Genomic DNA, 22,020 nt, shown 5'->3' on the forward strand with positions numbered 1-22,020 from the left:
ACCACATTGGTTCATTGTGATTCTCACATGTTAGCTTGATATTAACGCACATCAATTCAAATTAAATTGAAATGACAATAAAGCCGTTGGATTGAAATGATCGAAACTTAGCCAAATGCACAAACTACACAGTTACCGCAATAAATATCATTTATACGAAAATTGCTGTTGACACATATGCAAAGGCTGAGATACACATGTAAAAGACGAAAATACCCCTCGGCAGTTAATAAAACCGGCTGCAGTTAACTACCGAGGAAACCAATTCTGCATATGAAGGAACAAGCAAAGCAAACAAAGCCATCGTGAATTTGCATTTTTTTTCAATCACTGTTGTCCTTATCTCAATCCTTCTTCCATTTCGTTTTTTGGGTTTTGTTTCAAATTCACATAGAGACATCCACACCTTCTTCCTAACAGATCCATGACACCCAATGGATAACTTCATGAATAGGTGCCCTTTTTACTTCAATTGTAGTATAAAAGAAATTAAACAAAAGTAAGAAAGAAGATGAAGAAATTGGGAATTTTTATGGGTTTGAATTGCAATATAAAAGAAATTAAACAAAAGTAAACAAGAAGATAAAGAAATTGGGAATTTTTATGGGTTTGAATTGCAATATAAAAGAAATTAAACAAAAGTAAGAAAGAAGATGAAGAAATTGGGAATTTTTATGGGTTTGAACAAATCAAGAACAACGGTTTCAAAATTTTGTGAGGTTTGCTGATGGATTTTTTCTTGAATAGCAGCTTTAGTTTTTGAGTAATCATACAAAAACACATGCTTTGTCTGCTTTGCTTGTTCCTTCATATGCAGAATTGTTTTCCTCGGCAGACTGCCGAGGTTTTCCTCGGTAGTTAACTGCAGCCGGATTTTGAATTCCTCGGCAGTTAACTGCCGAGGGGGCAAAATCGTATTTTACATGTATGACGCAGCCTTATGCAATGTGTCAACAGTAATTTTCCATTTATACATCATCACTTACCACTTTCGCTCTCATTCATCTCTACTCCATTTTCAAAACCCCAGAACAAATGGAGGGAAAATAGTGAAATTTCTTCTTCAACTATTTCATTCCTGACAACACTAATTTCATCAACAAAAAAAAAAAAAAAAGCGAAACTCTCACTACCGCATCAATGGCGGATTTCGCAAGCCCTAATCCAACAACGATTCACAAAAAGCGACTTCCGACGCCTGCAACCACTTTCTTCGTCGGCTCCAACGACGACCAACTCGAACGTGCCGCTGCTCGTGCTGCACGCGCTGCTGCCATCCGCCGTACCGTTAACTTCCAATCTCAACCCTCCGATTCTGATCCCTGTCTCAATAAGCAACAGATTCTTGAGTTGTTTCATAATTGCATTAAGCTTGCTTCAGAAAATGTAATAAATTAGTATTAATAATCAACAAAATGTTCTAATTCTTCTTCTATTTTTTATTCTTATTTTTGATTTTTTCCCCTTATTTGTGTGCAGAAAATTAATCAGAAAAATACATGGGATTTGGATTTGATTGATCATCTTACTGATATTATTAGGGCTGAAGATGACAATAATACGGAGACTAATTTTCAAATGGTAAGTTGCTTTTATTTATGAGTTTAAGCTATGAAGCATTGACACATACGCCACACACGACTGTGGCACGTCGACATTAGTAATCAGTAATAATTTATAAAATGACCTCATTGAATGTAATTATATGTGTCAGTAATGTGTCAGTGTCGAACACTGACATGTGTTGGACACCATACATGCCTTCAATCAGAGGCATCGGTGCTACATAGGGGTTAAGTCGTTACAATTTCCTTAAATTTTTGCCTTTTTTAGGTTTGTTTATTTTTGTTCATGGTGTTTCTTTATGTAGAGTTACTTGCATTTATGAATCTCCAATGATTTTATATCCACTTAAAAACTGGAATACTACAATCTCCACAACTAGATTTCTATGTATTAGTAGCAGTAAAATTGTTGGTCGAAGGTGTGTCCAGAGTCCGACACGTGTCTGTGTCGGTACTTACTTCATAGCTAGATTTTGAGAAACAATGTTTTGTTTATAATTGCGCGGATGGGACATTATGGATTATGATATAACATTATGGCGTAATTTGATCGATGTAGCCGACCCACTTAGTGGGATAAGGCTTGGTTGTTGTTTTAACTTTTAATTGCTCGGACGGGATAAATTATGGAATCAATCAGACAGCCGTGTTATTAACAATAAATTTATCGACATATATATGCATGTGATGTAATATTGATTGATTTCTTATCTGGTTAGGCAAGCTGCACTCTTGAAGCTGGAGTCAAAATTTATTCATTAAGGGTGGATTCAGCGTATTCTGAGGCATATAAAGTCCTTGCTAGAATGAGTAGGGTGGGCCAAGAAACTGAGCAAGGTTATATTGATCACACCTTTTTATAGTTTTTTCAAGTCTAGTATTTTTTGAACTTGTTTTCCCCTTCATAGCAATGTGCCTTGTCCTTTGGTTGGTGGATTGGGACTGTACATAACGACTTTATTCCTCAATTGTATGACAAGTTATCTAATTTTACTTAATGTTTAGTCATTAGTGTATTGTGAATGTCTGAAATCTGAATGGCTGCAGTATGCTTTCTACATCTCAATTTTTTAGTCTTTCTGCAGTTCTCCTTCACAAAAAACTGCCTTATTTTGACAGTTTGTCTTCTCTCTTTTGCTCTCAAATAAATTTTATAACAAAGAGGACCAACCATAAATGAAGATGTTTGCATTATAATAGAAGTACCCACTCCTATAGTTTTGAAGTTCTTTCTAATAGAAACTATGAGCATTGCATAGTTGAGAGAGAAAATGGGAGAAACTAAAATGATTGTGTTATGAATATTTTTGTTAAACTAGGTATATTTATTTTATTAGTTTCCCAGCAGTACATTAATGTCGATTTTATAACTACTTATATTTTATTATTCACTAGTTCTAAAGATGCCGACCCCACTTAGTTGGTTAAGGCTTGGTTGTTGTTGTTGTTGTACTAGTTCTAATGTTGTCATGATATTCAGACGCTACTCTAGTTAATGGTGAAGGTGGACGAGAAGAAAGCAAGAAGGGGATAGACAAAAAGGTCGGTTCTTTTGATCTCTGAACTGGACTTGCTTGAATAATCAAACTTCAAACTTATTGATAAAGTTCTAAGTGCCTAAGTGGTGTTTGTTCATGCAGTTGTCACCTTTGTCAACACTGGAATCATCTTTTGAAGCTCTTAATGTGAAGAAGTTTGATGGTGATCTCAAATCTCATTCTGTCTGTTACTTGTTTATGGCGTGGAAATGAGATTTATTGAGTGCTGACCATGTATTTACTTTTTTCAGTTGCGTTTGCTGTGGATCCCCTCTATCGTCAAACATCAGCAAAATTTGATGAAGGGGGAGCCAAGGGTCTTTTGATGAATAACCTCGGGGTATATGGTAGATGTAGGGTGCTTTTTGATTCACTAGACGTGCCAGGGAAGTATGTAGCTAGTCAAAACGAACATGATGTTTCAGATACAGTGGATCTTTCTTTTGCAAGAGGTATGTTGCCTGTTGAATATCTCTGGCAAAACCTTTGCCACATTATAAGTACAAACGTCAATATGGATCAGAGACTTACATTGTCTTCTTTATAGATTGTGTTGAACAGATGTTATCGGACATGCAAATTAAGGAGGAAATTTCTCCAACTCTCAGGGTGATAGTAAATATATTAGACGAAACTGATAGAAGGTCTTTTGACTTTCAATCTAATGGGCAGAAATCATCAGAAGAGTTTGATGCAGCTATTGATTGTGAAGTTGGGGCTGAAATGGAAGATTACGAGAACTTCCCAACTGGGCCCTATGAACATGACAACCAAACATTTGTTGACGAAATGGGCTCTAATGATGCAGACCCAAATGTTCCAAGTTATCCTCAGGTTTTGCACTGTTTTAGCCCTAAAACCTCTATGCCTGTCTTGGAAGATGCTTTAAAAGATAAATATTTTTATTAAGTGTTTGGTGTACCTTTTATAACATTGTAGGAGGAAGAACCTTTTCCTTCCCAAGACCTTGAAATGGACGAACTATTTGGAAATGTCGATGAATATCTATCTTTTAGTCTGGGTTTTAGGTCAAAGAAAAATGCGTGGGCTGGCCCTGATCATTGGCAGTACCAAAAAGCTAAAGGTGGGTTTTAGGAGTTTGTAATGGACTAGTGGTTTTATGCATTCGGGAGTTCAGCTTGTTAATTGATTTTGAAAATCTTTCAGGTTCAGAGTCAGAAGTTCACTGTTCAACTGAAGATGGATCAACCCTCAAAACTAGGCCGCCAAGGACTATGAAACAGATCGAAGTTGATTTAAATTTCACAAATTTTCTTGGGAAAACACCTCCAGATATCTTTGCTCCTCCAAAGAGTCCCAAATCGTTATTACTTTCTGAAAATAGACCTCATTGTGTTACAAAACTCCCAGAGGACTGCCACTATGAGCCAGAGAATCTTGTCAAGCTATTTCTTTTGCCTGATGTAAAGGTATGTTCTTTAGATTTAGAATTTAGTTTCAACCATCTCTCTCCAGGTTAATATTTATTTGTTTCTTTATGTTTTCTTTTCTTTCTTTAGTGTCTTGGGAGGAGGATGAGAAAGCTCTCAGGTAATATGTGCTTTTGGGATCCCAACATTTTTTTCTTTATATCCTCCAATTCACTGTCTTTCGATCCAGAGAATATTTTAGTGTGTTTTCATGTATTACTTAATTGCATCTAAAACGTAGGTGTATATACTGATGGATCGACAGAGCAATGCAACAACAATGAACCATTCAATTCATGGGATAATGGAAGTGTTTGTGATGGTGAGTATGATGATGCACATAGTGACATGGATGACTCAAGCACACTTATTTCTCAGCCTCGTCAGGTGGGTCTACTACACTATTGAATAATTACGCAATTGTTGTTGATATATATAAACTTTTTTTTGGGTATATACATGTTGATGAAAGGATATATCTTCATGAAGATATATTTCTCATTATGCTGATATATCATTATTTTGGGTATCATTCATATACATGCTGGTGATAGGATATCATTCATGAAGACATAGATTCCTCATCATTAATTTTATTTTCATCAGACAGTTTTCCAAAAAGTTATTGCCATTGGAGTTATAGCTTAAGTTTGGTTATTTCAAAATACCACAGATCAATAAAATTGAAGTTCAATATGACAAAACGTCGAAACAAGTTGATGTTCAGGCACTGAAACTTACTCTTTGGAACCATATTGAAGAATCCGTTCACCTTCGTTTTCAGGTATACTAAGGTTTCATAATTTCTTGAAAGGCTCTGCCTTGTACCATACAATCCTCTCCTAGTTTATACGAATTACAAAGCATCATTACCATTGTAGCCTTCCCTCACTAAAATTATATTCTTGCTGCAGTATTTTGTTTATAACATGCTATGTTATTTCAACTTTATTTTCTATGGCAACAACAATTCAATTGTAATGCTGTATTTTCGCTTCCTGTTATACGTGCCTTGGCGACCAATTTTATCTTTTGGTCTTTGTAGTTGAGCATCATTTTCTAACTGTTTTTTTTCTTTTCTTAACATCTCATCATTCTAAAGGGTGAGAAAGAAATGGTATCTTTCAGAGATATATTGGCCAACTTTCCAAGTGAATGCAATGCTGCAGCAACTGTTACCGACATATCTCCACATTTGTGTTTCATATGCCTATTGCATTTGGCTAATGAGAAAGAGTTGAGCATCCAAAGCTGTCCTGATTTGGATGATCTTCACATACATATGCCTACCTGATGTTGTTGCCTCTAAAAGTGGAGCAGTTTAGACACTCATAGCTTCATTTCAGTAAATAGGAAATATTTTGGTAAGTTTTTATGTGCAGTTCTCTGGCTTTATTTCGTTGCACAAATTCCACCTAACTTTTGTTTATAGGCAAGATCTCATTAGTGAACTTCTAAAGCACTTTTAGGATAACAGAAGATCGTGGATAACAGGTTTTGACTGTAAAGCATTGATGAAATACATTGAAATGAAAATTAATCCACGGGTTTCAGTTTTACTGTATAACTAGTTTTTGAACTGATATGGTATGTGTTGAGAGATAGAGTATTTGGTAAAGAGATTCTATGATATTTTGTACCATTAGAGTCCATGGTCCATGAGCAAGTCTATATTTGATCATAGCTGTTGTTTGGAGCAAAAAGTTATGTCGGACACGTATAAAATACATCATGAACTAGGTTTTTCTCATGATGATGATCATCATCACCGGAAGAGAGAAAATATTAATGAAAAAAAATCAAATTTGTATAAAAAATCAAATTTGTATGCTTATACGGTGTCTGATTTTAAAATTTCTGTCAAAAAGCCACCACTGTATTTGATTTCCCATGTTGATAAACACTGAAGCTTAACTTAAATGTATACTGTAATAAACTAAGGCTTAATTTAAACGTGTAACAATAAATCCACATATATGTAGGCATAACATGTGGAGAGAAAGGAAAAAAAGTACTATATAGTGTGTAAGGCCAAAACGTTTATTTCCTCTGTCTCATGAGTATGACCCCTCAACATGGTCCATGTACTTGTTTGTCCCTTGTTGTGTTTCAATAATGCAGTTTTCCCCTTTAATTAAAAACTTAAAATAAATAAACCCATTAATATTGGAGAAGAAGATACATGAGTGTCATTCTCTAAGGCGTGAGAAAAATGTTCTAAAAGAAAAAAGAAACAAGCAGAAAATACAGTAGATTTTTAGCTTAGTTATTTTTGAGTTAGATTGTAAACAAGTACACTACCAAAAAAGATTGTAAACAAGTAGCTAATGACATTCCCCATGTAAAATCTAATCGATCAAAATTTGGTTCTATTCTTGATGATTGTAGAACTATTTTATCTAGACACAATAGTGCTCATGCTTTGACACCGGCAACTATCTCTAATGCTGTTTGTAGTGAAGTCTCTTGTTAATAGTATAAGTTAATCTAGACACAATAGTGCTCATGCTTTGAAGTCTCTTGGTAATAGTATAAGTTAATTTTGTTTGAGTAAAATAAAACTGAAAATTAAATCATTGAGGTGACCTCCATCGAACCCATTTCTCTTCCCTATCATGTCACTGCCACCGAAACCACCACCATACTGGGACGTTAAGGGTGGCTGTTGTTGGGTCCCTTGTTGAGTAGATTGGACTATTTTTGGTTACGGAGCCTAAAATCTTCGAAAGTTAAGCCTCAGTTTGTAATTTTGCATCATAGTTTACAGAAAAATGTTTGATGGACACCTGAATTATATACTTTGAGAGAAGTGATGTGATAAATATGATAAGTTAGTAATTTGATAATAAAAGAAATCAAGATAAAATAAGGTGTCGAATGATTGTTAAATATGTAGAGATTTACAAATATCAAGGGTGTATTACATTCAAAGATTAAGGTTGTACTACATTCGTCTTTAAGTAAAATACCCTTTTGAAATTTTTCTTGTCCCTTTTTATAATAATTCTTTCAAATTTTCAACTTCAGTAATTATTTCTTCACCATCATATCCCTAATTATGTGAGATAATTTTTCTGCGAGCTTAAATAAATAGTATGCAAAGCGATCAACTAATCATCTCTAATGTATGATGTAAACTTGTAAAACAATACTACCAATTGTCAAAAAATTAAAGGCTTAATTGCACTTTTGCACCCTATATTTTGTCAATTGTGCGATTTTGCACCCCATTGTTTCAAACGAGCGATTTTGCACCCTATATTTTGCCAATTGTGCGATTTTGCATCCCATTGTTTCAAACGAGCGATTTTGCACCCCATAGTTTTCCCCCTTTCTGATTTTGCACCCCAAAAAATCATAAAAATATTCAGTTTTTTTTCCAAAAAATTTAAAAAATTAGAAAAAAATCAGAAAATATAGTAATTGTTTTTAAAATAAAAAAAATCATATATCCAGATATTTAAAAAAGGTCAGATTTTTTTTAAAAAATTCTGGAAAAAATTTAATCTTCAAAAATCTGGATACAAATTTTAAAAAAAGGACAGATTTTTTTAAAAAAATTCTGGAAAAAAATTTAATTTTTAGAAATCTGGATACAAATTTTAAAAAAAGGTCAGATTTTTTTAAAATTTAATTTTCAAAATACAAAAAAATCTGGATTTTTAAAAATTAAATTTAAAATTTGTAAATTTTCAAAAAGGAAATTTTGTATATTTGTAAATTTGGAAAAAAATCTGGATACAAAAAAGTAAATTTTAAAAAAATCTGACATTTTTTTAAAATTTGTATCCAGATTTTTAAAAATTAAATTTTTTTCCAGAATTTTTTTAAAAAAATCTGACCTTTTTTAAAAATTTTGAAAATTTACTTTTTTTGTATTTTGAAAATTAAATTCCAGAATTTTAAAAAAAAAATTGATTATATTTTCTGATTTTTTAAATTTTTTTCGATTTTTAAATTTTTTTTGAAAAAACTGAATATTTTTATGATTTTTTGGGGTGCAAAATCAGAAAGGGGGAAAACTACGGGGTGCAAAATTGCTCGTTTGAACAATGGGATGCAAAATCGCACAATTGGCAAAATATAGGGTGCAAAATCGCTCGTTTGAAACAATGGGGTGCAAAATCGCACAATTGGCAAAATATAGGGGGCAAAAGTGCAATTAAGCCAAAATTAAATATTACAATAACTTTCTTAATTCACGTGAGTATTTATATATCTAATCAATGAGTAACTATATATCTAATCAATCTTTTTCTGTGGCTTATAAAAAAAGAGAGGCTTAAATTTGTAAGAACTAATATCCACACATAGACTTGACGTGCGGAGATGGTGAAGGCGTATTACAAGGCCAAAAACGTCTATTTTCCTAATGACTAATGAGTATGACCCCCCTCATCACATGGTCCATGTCAATGGACACTTGTACCTTGAGTTTCATTAATGAAGTGTTCCCTTTCAAAAGAGAAAATAAATCTATCCAGCGCAAAAAGATAAATAAATAACCTCTGAAAAAAAAAAAAGAGAAATAAATAAACCCATTAATATTGGAGAAGGCATTTAAGTAACAGTCCTCTCTCTCTATCACACGTGAAAAAAATGTACAAAAGAAAAACAAGCAAATAGAAAATTAAAAAACTGTTGTACCACGAAAAAAGGAAACCCAATAACTGATTTTTTTTTTTTTTTTTACAGAAACCTACAATAATTGATACTGTACTTGATTCAGATAATGAAATTAAATAAGGTAACCACAATCACAAATAATTAAATAGGAATATTTAAAATGAATGAAAGAATCCAATGACACTTGAATTAAATGAGAATGAATCTATTATAGTTTAACTAAGGTTTTGTATTTAACCAAAGAATTGAGTTCAAGTGGTAAATGAGCTTCAACAATACAAATTATTCGAGAGAATCCGAACTTAATTTTTGATGGAACAGTTTTTGGCCAGACTATTCTTACCTCACGACCAAACTCCGAATTATTATGGTCCCTTTCCTTTAGGACCTAAAGGGTTAACGTAAAAAAAAAAGGTTTTGTATTTGAACCGAGTCCAAATGGTTAATCAACTTCACAAAAAACAAAATGTTCGGAAGATGAAACAATTTTTGGCCAAACTCTCCTTAACTCACGACCAAACTCCCAAATCAATGAGAAATGAGACGGTTAACTAAAAAAAAGTTTTTGTATTTGAATATAATCTTACTATAAGAATGTCGTAATGTTAAATTTTTTGAGGAGTAACTTTACTATCTATCACGGTCTTATCAGTCTACACAATTATTTAGAAATTTCACAACAAAAAAAATATGAAAGATGACGTTGATTTTTGTTTCTCCTCTATTAAAAAAAAGGCAAAACCAAACCAAATCAAAACATAACCATAACGTGTGACCTCCACCGAACTCTCTTCTCTTCTTCTCTACCATGTCACTCCCACCACCGATACCACCACCGTCCCTAGCAACTCCACCGAAAGCAAGGCCAACGGAGCTACCGATCCGGCAGATTCCGGGAAGCCACGGATGGCCATTGCTAGGTCCCTTATCAGACAGGTTAGATTATTTCTGGTTCCAGAAGCCAGAAAACTTTTTCAGAACACGAATGGAAAAGTACAAGAGTACTGTATTCCGTACCAATGTTCCACCCACGTTCCCTTTCTTCACCAACGTGAATCCTAATATTATTGCAGTTCTTGATTGTAAGTCTTTCTCTCACCTCTTTGATATGGACCTTGTTGACAAAAGAGATGTTCTAGTTGGAGATTTTGTTCCTAGTGTTGAATTTACGGGAAATATTAGGGTTGGTGTTTATCAAGATGTTTCTGAACCTCAACATGCTAAGGTACCACTATGACACCACCTACTTTCTTATTTCTTTTGATCATGAAATTCATTTTGTCAATTTTGTTTCTTAGTTATGAACTTTCTGACTCAGTGGTGTGATAATTTGATAACAATAAACAAATCCATGAATGTATGAAACTGCAAAAATTTCCATAAATTTTCCTTGTCATTTTGTTGTTCAAATGTATCTTTAGTTTGTCGGTTTAATCATTAAATGTGTTTTTTGTTTGTCAATTTAGACCATACAATTACTAACAAAAGAAATATTGTTCATGTGTTTGCAATTTTGATAAATTTTAAAGATTATAATGACATCTTACATATTTAAGGATCAAAATTGTTGTTTGCTCTGTTTTAATGTTACATTTTCAAATTCACAACTAATCATATGAATGTTTTCAATGATAGGATAGTTATGATTAATTGGAAGTGTAAAATATCTTTACTATACAAATTAAACTAATAAAATTAATTAATAAGTCTATGATTTTTATTAGGAAAATTATGTCGAAGGATTATGAAATATTAATCTGCATGGGTATCAAAAAAACATTATGTACGGGACTGAGACAAATTGTAAAAAAAGGTAAATAATCATTTTTGTCTTCGAATGTGAAACTAATCACAATAATTCTGTAATGTATCGAAATTTCAAAATAGTATTTGATTACGCGTTTTTTTAGTCCATGCAGTTGAAATAATATCTCAGTGCTAACAATAACTATTTTTTTTATAAGGATTGATATGACAATATATAAGTATTTATATGAACAGATATGACAATATATAAATACTTATATGAATAGATATGACACTGAGTAAATATAATGAGAGACTGATATGCCACTATTAACATATCATTTTAATGTTAGAATTATTTTAACTATCTTAGTGCATAATCAATGATTATTGTAAAATTTCGATATATTAAAGAACTATTGTGACTATTTATTATAAATTCAAGGACCAAAAATGATTATTTACCAAAAAAATAATAATTGTAAAAGAAGACAAAATATACGTAAAGATATTTTTGTTATCGTATGGACTAGGATGGTGGGAAGTCGTTTTCAACTTTTTACTTTACTTGATTTATTATTTAAGGTTTTCAACTTTTTTTTTTTTCCGACAAAATTTAAGGTTTTCTAGTTAAAAAATTTAACGGTAGGACCAGATATAGTGACAACTTACACTAGACGCTCAAGGACATATCATTATTTATTGTACTTTTTTCGGTTTAGCATTATCTATATATTTTTATCATGTTGAGTTTTATTTTGTGTTACGTTAATAATTATTGAGTTTAATATTATATTTTGACAAAAATTGGTTTTAATGTTTAATTTGCGTTGTTTATTTTCAAATTTTAGTGATGGGGAAGTTTTACCATATACCCCTACACTTATACTTTCACCCCTACAAATTATTTTAAAATCCAATTTTACCATTTTTGTCAATTGACTTCACACCCCTACAGAATACATTTTCTGTGCCAAAAGTTTCCTGGTATTTGTGAATAAATCTCTTGATAACTTGCAGATTGTATTGTGCAACACACATCCTCTGTTCAACTCCCCAATTATCTCCCATGCCTATAACTATGTTGGTACAAATTCACAGCTTTGATAATCCATTAATTACAACGCCTTGGTTCTTTCATAAATTAAATTAAATGGTATTGCTTGCACATGATAATAGTAATTTGATGAAACCAAACAAAAATTTTATTGAAATAAAAAATTGAAAACAGCTTTGTAGAATAAAGAGGAATCATAGATCAATTTCATTTTGGGGATATTTATTTTGTAAACCATTATACTTTCCCGTATTGTAATGTAAAAACATTCGTAGATGCAAAATTGAAGGAATGATTAATAAGTAAACTAAAGGTTATGTGTTGAAATCATAGAAGAAAAACAAGAAGAATCAGAAAAATTGAAATGGTGAAGGAGAAGGAAGAGAGATGGAATCAGTTTTGTGGGGGTGAAATCCAATGATATAAAGGGTAAAATTGAGATTTTCTTCTTACTTGTAGGGGTGAAAGTATAAGTGTATGGGTATATGGTATAATTTCCTAGTGATGGCCACAAACAAGCAAAATATCCCATTGTTTCAAGGCTTGTATTTAGCCAGCCTAGATTATGGTGGTGTGTTTTGTCCCGTATTATTTGAAATCTCTCGACTTTGGTATATTTTTGGGACCATGACAATTGATAGAAAGATTTTTTTGGCTACCACACATTTGTCTTTCCATCCTCACAACTTTTCAATTTTTTTTTCTTTAAAAATATTATTTTTGGTCTTTTTACACAACAATTTTCTTTTCAAAAACTTTATTTGCGAGTTTAAAGGGGAGGAGAGGACTTTTAGTAAAAGGAAGGAGTAAAGGAAAATGGAAGAAACGATAGTCCCCTAACTTGAGTATGAGTTGACATAAAAACTCTAGGGTCTGTTTGGTTTTCGGAAACATTTTTTTTGTTTTCATTTCATATTCTCTTTTCAAATTTCAAGAGTTAGAAAACGTTTGTTTTAATTTCTCATTTTCAAGAAATGAAAATATCGATAACGTGCTTGGTTTGACCAATTTTAATTACCAGTTCATAAAATATTGCATAATATTCAGAGGCCTAATCCACAATAGAAATACAGTCATATAAATAGGTTCATCAAACAACAATTAGCATTCATTTTGATCACGTAGTATACTTCATGCAGGCAAAGAATTTCTCCATGAACATTTTGAAGCAAAGTTCAAGCATATGGGTACCAGAACTGATATCAAACCTGGACATATTTTTGGACCAAATTGAAGCAACACTGTCTAATTCTTCATCAGCAAGTTACTTCTCCCCACTGCAGAAATTTCTGTTCACGTTCCTAAGCAAAGTACTTGCCAGAGCCGATCCTTCCCTTGATCCCAAAATCGCCGAATCAGGCTCCTCCATGCTCAACAAATGGCTCGCAGTTCAGCTTCTACCGACTGTGAGTGTCGGCACCATCCAACCACTCGAAGAAATTTTCCTCCATTCCTTCTCTTACCCTTATGCTCTTGTCAGTGGAGACTACAAAAACCTCTACAACTTCATTAAACAACATGGTAACACTCTGTTTATTTAAAGTATAGTTTTTGTTAAAATTCTTAGAACATCATACTTAGTATATAAATTCTCTCTTTTTCATAAAAAAATACTCAAGATTATATAATTTCAATGCATCATGCCCCAGCAAATAATGATGTGAAAAAGAAAACATTTGCTTAATTTATTTGATGTGTAATAAACAATATTGATAACAGGTAAGGAAGTGATAAAAAATGGAACGGAGTTCGGGTTGAGTGAAGATGAAGCAATCCACAACTTGCTTTTTGTGTTGGGTTTCAACTCATATGGTGGGTTTTCAATTTTCCTTCCAAAATTGATTGAGAGCATAACGAACGGTCCAACCGGTTTGCAAGAGAAGTTGAGAAAGGAAGCAAGAGAGAAAGGCGGTTCAACTCTTGGGTTTGACTCGTTAAAAGAGTTGGAACTAATAAATTCGGTGGTTTATGAAACCCTGCGAATGAACCCACCGGTTCCACTTCAATTTGGTCGAGCCAGAAAAGATTTTCAACTCAGTTCATATGACTCCGCGTTCAATGTGAAGAAGGGTGAGTTATTATGTGGGTTTCAGAAGCTTGTAATGAGGGACCCGGTCGTGTTTGATGAACCAGAACAATTTAAACCGGAACGGTTCACTAAAGAGAAAGGAGCCGAGTTATTGAACTATTTGTATTGGTCTAATGGGCCACAAACTGGTTCGCCAACTGTGTCCAATAAACAGTGTGCAGGTAAGGACATCGTGACCTTCACCGCTGCGTTGATTGTGGCACACTTGTTACGTCGGTATGATTTAATTAAAGGGGATGGTAGTTCCATTACTGCCTTACAGAAGGCCAAATGAAGAGTTAGGGTTGGTTTTCAATGTTTGTGATTATCAAAGACATATTAATATATGTATATTTTCTTTATAAAAGAGAGCTTGTATTGTATTAATTCAAAGAGTACTTGCTTACAAAAATTATGATTAAAGTGAGCAGAGTTCAATTATGATTTTACAGTAGTTTACTCAAGTAAGTTAAGTAAGAAAAAGGGAAGAAATGAAATGTGAATGAAGTCAATTGTTGAATAAAGACCTTCCTTATACTTGAACTTGATTCCTTTCATTGTTCTTTCAAGATTGAAGAACTTTTACAATGAAAAAACATAATATAGAACCATTCAATTAGCAATGGTGGTACTACATAAATGAACAAATAGTAAAGCTAGCACCAATGATTTGCATATTGTAGACAAGGGTATGCCATATTTTCCTTTCCCAAACAATCCTTTCAAAAATGGCAAGTAGCATAAAACAACATATGCACTACAAAAAACCTCTCCTGCTCCATATCCATTAGTACCACTCTTTACCAGTGGTTTCCATCCCAACCAACTCATAAAAATTGCTATGAGTTGAACAAACAAAATTGTCGTGCCCGGTAGAAAAATAAGCGACTCGTTAAAAATGAACCTACCAACATTTTCATTGGTAACTTCATGAGAAGGTACTTGTTCTTTCTTTGTTATTTCAAAATTGGTGTCTGATATTCTCAATTGCTTAAGTATGATGGTTAAGAATGCCAAGAAACAAGAATTCATGGTTGTTATTCTTCCCATTCTTTGGTTGTTCCACCATGTTCTGATTGATAATCCTGATTTTATGTGCTCTATTATATTAGATATGTTGTAGATCACAAATAGAGTTGTGGGGATCCACATGCTGAGTTCCTGTTAGAGCATCATTGTCACATATGAGATGTTTATATGATAAACAACAATTTTTATAATATGTAATATGAATTATGCTAACCTTGTTAGGCAAGAAACTGGAGTTGGTAATGATGCAATAGGCAGGTAGAAGAGCATAACATATTTCAGGAACAGACCTTAATGCCCAGTTAGTGATCCAAATATATGACAAGCACTCTCTAAATTCTAGCTTACCAAATAGGGTACCAAAAATTGGACAATGCTTGCTAAGGAAGATATCAAACAACCCTGAAGACCATCTCTTATGTTGGGCCATTTGGCCCAAGTTATCTTGTGGTGAACAGCCCATAAAGGCTATTGGGTCTGGTGAACAAAGCTCAGATCGCCATCCTTTCATGTGGAATTTGAGCCCAGTTAGTACATCCTCCGATGTTGATCCATATAACCATCCCACCTAATATTACCAAAAAGTTAACGTAAGAAGCACATTCGAACTCAAGACTTCTAGTTAAGCTGAAAAAGATTTGATACGAGTCATCTCACTAAAGCCCTCTTGGATATAAAAGTTTAGGTTTGGACCTAGCTAAGAAAATTATTTTGGAATATTTTTGATTCAAATATTAATCCTATTTCCCACCTGTTTACCCCAAGCAGTGTTGTATTCATAGTCACAACTAGCAACTTTGCTTGCTGCTTCAAGATCAAGAGATTTGTAAAGGTCAGATGTAGTCCCTTCCAAAATATGAGTAGCTGATTCAACAAATCCCTTTGAGGTTCCAAATTTTTGCATTGTTTCTTTTTCTGATAAAAACGTTCCTACACAAGATACCAAAAGTTTATGCTAATTGACTAATAGGAGTTAGTCCTTCTATTTTATAATAGCATTCATTTTTCCTCAACAAAATTTTCATTTTGAAATAATGAAAAAAATATAACAAGTATATCTTAATATACCATTGGTGAAGCCTTGACCCTTCTTTGCATTTTGAATTTCATTATGAGGAGAAAGACCATACATAACTTTTCTTCTATGAAAGCAATTTGTTCCAGCATATATAATCCCTTGAAGTCCTGCAAATCCACTTCCTATGTACTACAATACACAAAAGAAGAAATAATTATTTTGTTTATTTATTTATTTTCTTTTCTTTACCAACATTATATTGGTCCGAGAAGAACTGTATTGAGATCCTTTAAACAAAATCTCGAGTTCGAGTCTTGTAGATAGAAAAAATGTGATTGAGAGGAGAGACCCCACTAAAGATGACCAACTATATTTTCCGTGACATATATTATAATTAGTCATGTTAATGGAAATTAGTCATCGAAAAAATTGATCGATGCTTCACACTAATAACATGGTAAATTGACTCACCATTGGCAAAGCCACAAGCTGATTTCCATAAGCATCATCTTTGACCGCATCATAGAATCGTTGTGGACATTGAGCAAATGCAACTTCTTTTTCTCCCTTTGAATCCAACAAAATGCAAAGGGCATGCAATACGATCTTAGAATTGTTCACATACATGTCACAATCTAAGTTTAGGATAAAGGGAGCATTTGTCATCAATCCAGAGACTCTTGTCTGTAACACAATACACATTATGAGAACTTTTGAATCAAAACTAAAGAAAGAAATTGCCTTATACTCCAAAAAAATATAAACGTTACCAAGACATTCATTGCACCAGCTTTGTGATGATGTGGTTGTTTTGGCCTCTTCTCTCTAGATATGTAGATAATGTGAGGCATCACATCAGAAATATCTTTGTTTTCTCGAATTACCTAGCAGTATATGAAGAAAAACATTTGATGATAATAAAACTAAGGACTTCCTTAAAAAAACCAACTACCGGATCCCATGTAGGTAGTTTTTTTTGGTAACACATCTAAATAATGAGATATAATTAGACGTATGTGTAAAATTATTTTACATTGCTTTTGCTTTTTAGCGACATACTCTTATAGACTAAGTGTGTGTTTGGTATGGCGGTGGAGAGAATTGATTTTGATAGAATTGAGTTTGAGCGATACTCTTATAGACTAAGTGTGTGTTTGGTATGGCGGTGGAGAGAATTGATTTTGATAGAATTGAGTTTGAGCGAATTGATTTTGGTTAAAAGTGAGTTGAATGAGAATTGATTATGTTTGGATACACTTTAATAGAAGTGATTCTCATGAGTTGATGTTGTTTGGATAGTTTGAATCAAAATTGATTTTAAACGTGTAATTACCAAAATGGGTATTAATATATATTTAAAATCAGACTTCATTTTTCTTTAATAAAACTTTATTTTTATTTTATATAATGTTTCAAATTTATTTTGCCTTATTAAGTTTATTATTTGTAGATTAGTAAAACTTTTAAAACAAAAAGTATTAAAATATATTATGTTAATTTTTTGCATAGATAGTTTAATTTTTTTTTGGTTACATAGATAGTTTAATTTGATTTAAATATATTATGTTAATTTTTTATTGAAAATTATTATTCCAAACATTATTTTTTTTTTTAAAAGAACAGTCAAAATTCAACGTGTTATGGAAAACTTAATGGGCTTTTAAGCCCAATTCCAGCTTCTTCCCTAACCTGGAGAAAGAGAGAGATTACCGAAGCATGCAGGTTGCAGCTCTGCAACTGAAGGCTAAGCAAGGTGAGTAAACAAATATTGAGGAATGAATTTGTCAAAAAAAATATTGAGGAATGAAAAATCATCGCTGTGGCAGTTAATTAGAAACTTGTTTACAACTTTGTTGGAGAATGATAAAGATGTCATGGGTAATTTTGGAATATAGATATGTCATAAAAAGTAAATCTCCAAACCGAGTTTCAATTGCCGCAGAAGCTACAAATTCCAGCTTTGAATGAAAAGTGAGTTTGGGGCCTACACCACGTTTAAGTGAATCGCTTCTGTAGTTTTCCAAACACCATAAAAAACTGTGAAACCGCGTTTGAATTCATAAACCGCGTTTTGAAGCCACAAAACGTGGAACCAAACGAGCACTAAATAATTGGTCACAAAAGGGATTTCTATTGAATTGAATTTGTAAAATTGATTTTAGTTAAACGCAAATGCAAAGTCAAGATTTATGTTTAAGTAAAAAATTACATTTGGTGATAATACAAATAGAAATTTTAACTTGAAGCTACAATACAAAATCAATTCTAATATAAAACCCTAAAACAATGGAAAAACAATTTAGTCTTTAGTCATGTTGATTTATTAGTTTGAGATTGATCAAAAATAGAAACACGATCTGAACCAATAAAAAAACCGGCCTTACCCAAGCCAAACCTGTCATCACATCAGTGTACATTGTACAACCTGAAAACTTTAATGACTTCAATAATGCCAGTGGTAATAATGGTATGTCATTTTTTTCAATGGAAAATATATGCACAAAATCATTAATATTACTAATACGTATTTCACTGCCAAAAAGATTTCTATTCCTTTCTATAAATGTTAATGTTACCTTGATTATAGTTGGATGATTTCTTGCTTGTGTTTGTGAGAAGACAGCAAATTCTCCCATTAGTTGACATGGAATTGACTTTTGGGCTGCATTTTGAATTTTGCTACTAAGTTGTTCATACTCTTCCTGCAAATTGTAAAAACACACAAGAACCCATTTTTAGCTTCACAAATGAAGGAGTTTTTTTTTTAGTTGTTATTATTAATCCAAGATCCAATATTGTATTCTAAAGCTATCAATATTAAAAGACTAATCATTGTTGCAGTGTGTGACTGTTGCTGACCAAATATTTTTCCTATTTTCAATAATAATTTTGATGTAGTCCACTTTCTTTTTTCTTTTTTCTGTTTAAGAACATTTTAATTTTATAGTAAACAATTTCCACTTACTCTATTTTTTACACCTATCAGCTGTCATTAAAGGTTTGAAAATGACATCTAGCATGGTCAAAGAAAAAAGGATCACTAATTCCACGTAAAAACACAAAATAAAAGTCACATGTTTATATTTGAAAATTGATATGGCAATATATATCATCTATTTATTTATGTCTAAATAATGGATCAAATATATTTGTTTTGACAATATTAATGGATCAAATACTAACAATAAAACATTTCCTTAAAAAAAACATAAATAGAAAGTAAGATGTACAAGTACAACTACATTTACATATTCTGCAGGACAATTATTTTGCTTTTGGTTTACAGCTGTACACTGAATAAAAATCAACAGATTAATAATATTTTTTGAGATATGCTATTTGATAACCATTTTTTAAATAACTTATGGGACAAATCAAAAATATAAAATGTGACGTGGATATTGGCATAGAAACCATGCCAAAAAATATATATTAAAAAAGCTAAAATGGCTTTGCATATAGAGTTGTCCGTTAATTTGACCTAAAATGGTTGTCAATATATCATTTCTCAAAGACAAAAGGAGATTTTGTCTCCATTTTCTTAAGTAAGTAAATGAATATTATCTTTTTATTTATTGAAATGCAGCTAAATAACAAAACAATTACCTTCATTTTCAACCAATCATGTTTGAATTGTGGCAATTCATTATTGTTGGCCATGGCTTCATCACAGAAATATCTAAATGGTGCTCTACATTGTACATTGTACTTCTTACAAAATGGTACCCAAATTTCAGCAAATTTAGAGGCTTCCACAAGAGCATAGAAGGTAAGAGGTGAACAACCATCATCAGAAACATAACAAGCTAGCTTATTAGCTGGATAATCAAGTGCCAACAATGATAACACTGTATTCACCGTGATTATGGGTGGTTCTAGCACTGGATCTGCCGTTGTTACAAACATGTCCAATGCTGGAAGCTCAGAATCAGATACCCTTTTGGAAAAAAACAACAAATAGAAAGTTAGCAAAATCAAACATTAAATATATGCAAAATTTCATTGATACTATACCCTTCTTAATAGAATTAATATTAGTATAGTAAAAGATTTCAATGTGGGAAATAGTGCATCATATTCTATATAGTATATACCATACCGGGTCGATTGGCTAAACTGATCCAAGATAAGGGTTAAAAGCGGTAAAGAACAAATGTTAAAATCCGGATAAAGAAGAAAATATTAGTATAATAATTACTCCCTCAGCCCCTCTTTGTTGTAATTATTTACATGCATCCAAGGTCAACACAATGGTGGAAGTTAAATTGAGATGACACGATTCATATTTCAAGGACAATATTTCATATTTTAAAAAATTAAAACTTGCATTAAAATCTGGACGGTGATCCCGATCCAATGACCAATGATGTACTGACTACGTGAATGCATGCAATTAGTGAGTGCAGTGAAATCCAAATTCAACGACTAATATACTAACATTTATCAATTGAAAAATAATGTATACTATAAGGCTTAATTAAAAAGATAAGTAACTAGATAGAATGCAATTAAGTATAGGGAGATGTATAAATTTACCTAAGCAAGAGGCGATCTAGGAAGGTTTTGGTATGTGCAGGAGTCCATTTGGTGCTCATGGTGGTAATCCAAGTGGTGGTAAACCATGACTCACATAAAAATGCAATAAAGCAAGGGAAGGTGTGATTATTATGGGAGGAAACTCGGTAACCAAGAAGCAAGAGGAGGAGGAGCAATGTCAAAGAATCCATAACTCTTGAAAATGTGTGTTTGACCCATATTTTTTCATAGAGAGGGAGGGAAGTTTTGTTCTCCATGGACCAAATCACTTGGGAAATTACTCAAGCCACAAATGGGTGTTCTTTTATTTTAGCCCACTTGTGATTCATGCTTTGGGGGACAAGTACATCTACCTTTTAAAGGCAAAAACAAAATCATGGTTGGCGTGGTCTTATGGACAATTGGGATTCTATGCATATTCCATGTATTCACTTGGTACTTGGTAGTGTTAATTGTTTAATTAAGACTAGACTAGACGACTTGAAATTTTTAGTTTTAAAGAAAATTAATTTATTGAGTTTAAAATCACTTGAATGTGTGAAATTTTTTGACAATTGAGAATTTAATTTGTTAAGGTTGATATAAGATTGATTTTCATTTGTTAAGATTTGAGAGAGAAGTTTGAAGTCACTTGAAAATTTTGAAGGGTTAATTATATGTTAACATCTAAACTGAAAATTATCCTTCTAAGTATCTTGACAAGTATCATGACACCCGTGATCGGGAGGAATTGAACCTGAAACCTTAAGAAGAATCACACTCCCGGATCTCATGACAATACCACCGGACCAACATAACTCGTGATCTATATCTATATAGAATATTTTGAAAGGATCAATGTTATATGAATATATATTTGTAAAATATATAGTTTTTTTGCAATGATAAAAATGGTTGCAAAGTAAATCTTATCCCACGAACGTGGCGCTGACATATATACTTGGACAAAACATACACGGGCAAGATAGTTGTCTATATAATATGAATATGAGTAACATTTTCCATACATGGACAGACCAGAAAAATAAAATAAATTATAAAAAAAATGCAAATTGCAAAATCCTTGCATCAAAAGGATGCTTCCAATGAATTTCCATTGTTGGATGGGTAGGTAAGTAACTTTGGACAATTGCTCTTATCTCAACACTCACAGTAACAATTCACTTGTGCATTGCTACCCATTTTCAGGCTTTTGGCTAACTAGAGTTTAGACCTTTGTGTTATAAAGTTACTGTGTGTTACTGGTTGTTATTTATTCTCATATTTGCCAATCTAAACTTCTAATTAAGCACAAAAAATTTATGTGCATGATTGGGTGATAAGTGAGAGTTGGTAATATTCTAATGCAAGCAGATTTCAGGGACATGTAGGACAAAACTGATCCATTTATAAGCCAATCTCAGAAAT

The 22,020-nt window shown here is 32.5% G+C and overlaps 3 protein-coding genes across 3 annotated transcripts; 2 read left to right on the forward strand and 1 right to left on the reverse strand.

The window, feature by feature from the left end:
- Nucleotides 1-999: 999 nt before the first annotated feature.
- LOC146950325 (condensin complex subunit 2-like) lies at nucleotides 1,000-6,185 on the forward strand. Its single transcript, XM_085746257.1, has 13 exons — nucleotides 1,000-1,386; nucleotides 1,480-1,581; nucleotides 2,285-2,402; nucleotides 3,046-3,107; nucleotides 3,206-3,266; nucleotides 3,355-3,555; nucleotides 3,651-3,937; nucleotides 4,043-4,187; nucleotides 4,271-4,533; nucleotides 4,624-4,654; nucleotides 4,775-4,920; nucleotides 5,207-5,317; nucleotides 5,636-6,185. Exons 1-13 carry the CDS (start codon nucleotides 1,141-1,143, stop codon nucleotides 5,825-5,827), a joined length of 1,965 nt encoding a protein of 654 aa, XP_085602383.1. The 5' UTR covers nucleotides 1,000-1,140; the 3' UTR covers nucleotides 5,828-6,185.
- A 3,732-nt stretch (nucleotides 6,186-9,917) lies between these two features.
- On the forward strand, nucleotides 9,918-14,442 carry HPL1 (hydroperoxide lyase 1). Its single transcript, XM_085746263.1, has 3 exons — nucleotides 9,918-10,384; nucleotides 13,102-13,483; nucleotides 13,682-14,442. Exons 1-3 carry the CDS (start codon nucleotides 9,968-9,970, stop codon nucleotides 14,323-14,325), a joined length of 1,443 nt encoding a protein of 480 aa, XP_085602389.1. The 5' UTR covers nucleotides 9,918-9,967; the 3' UTR covers nucleotides 14,326-14,442.
- An 87-nt stretch (nucleotides 14,443-14,529) lies between these two features.
- LOC146950327 (cellulose synthase-like protein H1) lies at nucleotides 14,530-20,942 on the reverse strand. The gene is made up of 9 exons (XM_085746259.1): nucleotides 20,614-20,942; nucleotides 19,684-20,014; nucleotides 18,654-18,779; nucleotides 16,848-16,961; nucleotides 16,549-16,761; nucleotides 16,128-16,266; nucleotides 15,811-15,989; nucleotides 15,274-15,627; nucleotides 14,530-15,191 (listed from the first exon to the last, which is right to left on the reverse strand). The coding sequence occupies exons 1-9, from the start codon at nucleotides 20,868-20,870 to the stop codon at nucleotides 14,643-14,645; spliced, it is 2,262 nt and encodes a 753-aa protein (XP_085602385.1). The 5' UTR covers nucleotides 20,871-20,942; the 3' UTR covers nucleotides 14,530-14,642.
- Between the last annotated feature and the right edge of the window lie 1,078 nt (nucleotides 20,943-22,020).

The sequence above is a fragment of the Medicago sativa genome, chromosome 2 (genome assembly GCF_051527215.1).
Source record: "Medicago sativa cultivar Bolivia chromosome 2, Bolivia_mono, whole genome shotgun sequence".
In the NCBI taxonomy this organism is placed as follows: domain Eukaryota; kingdom Viridiplantae; phylum Streptophyta; class Magnoliopsida; order Fabales; family Fabaceae; genus Medicago; species Medicago sativa.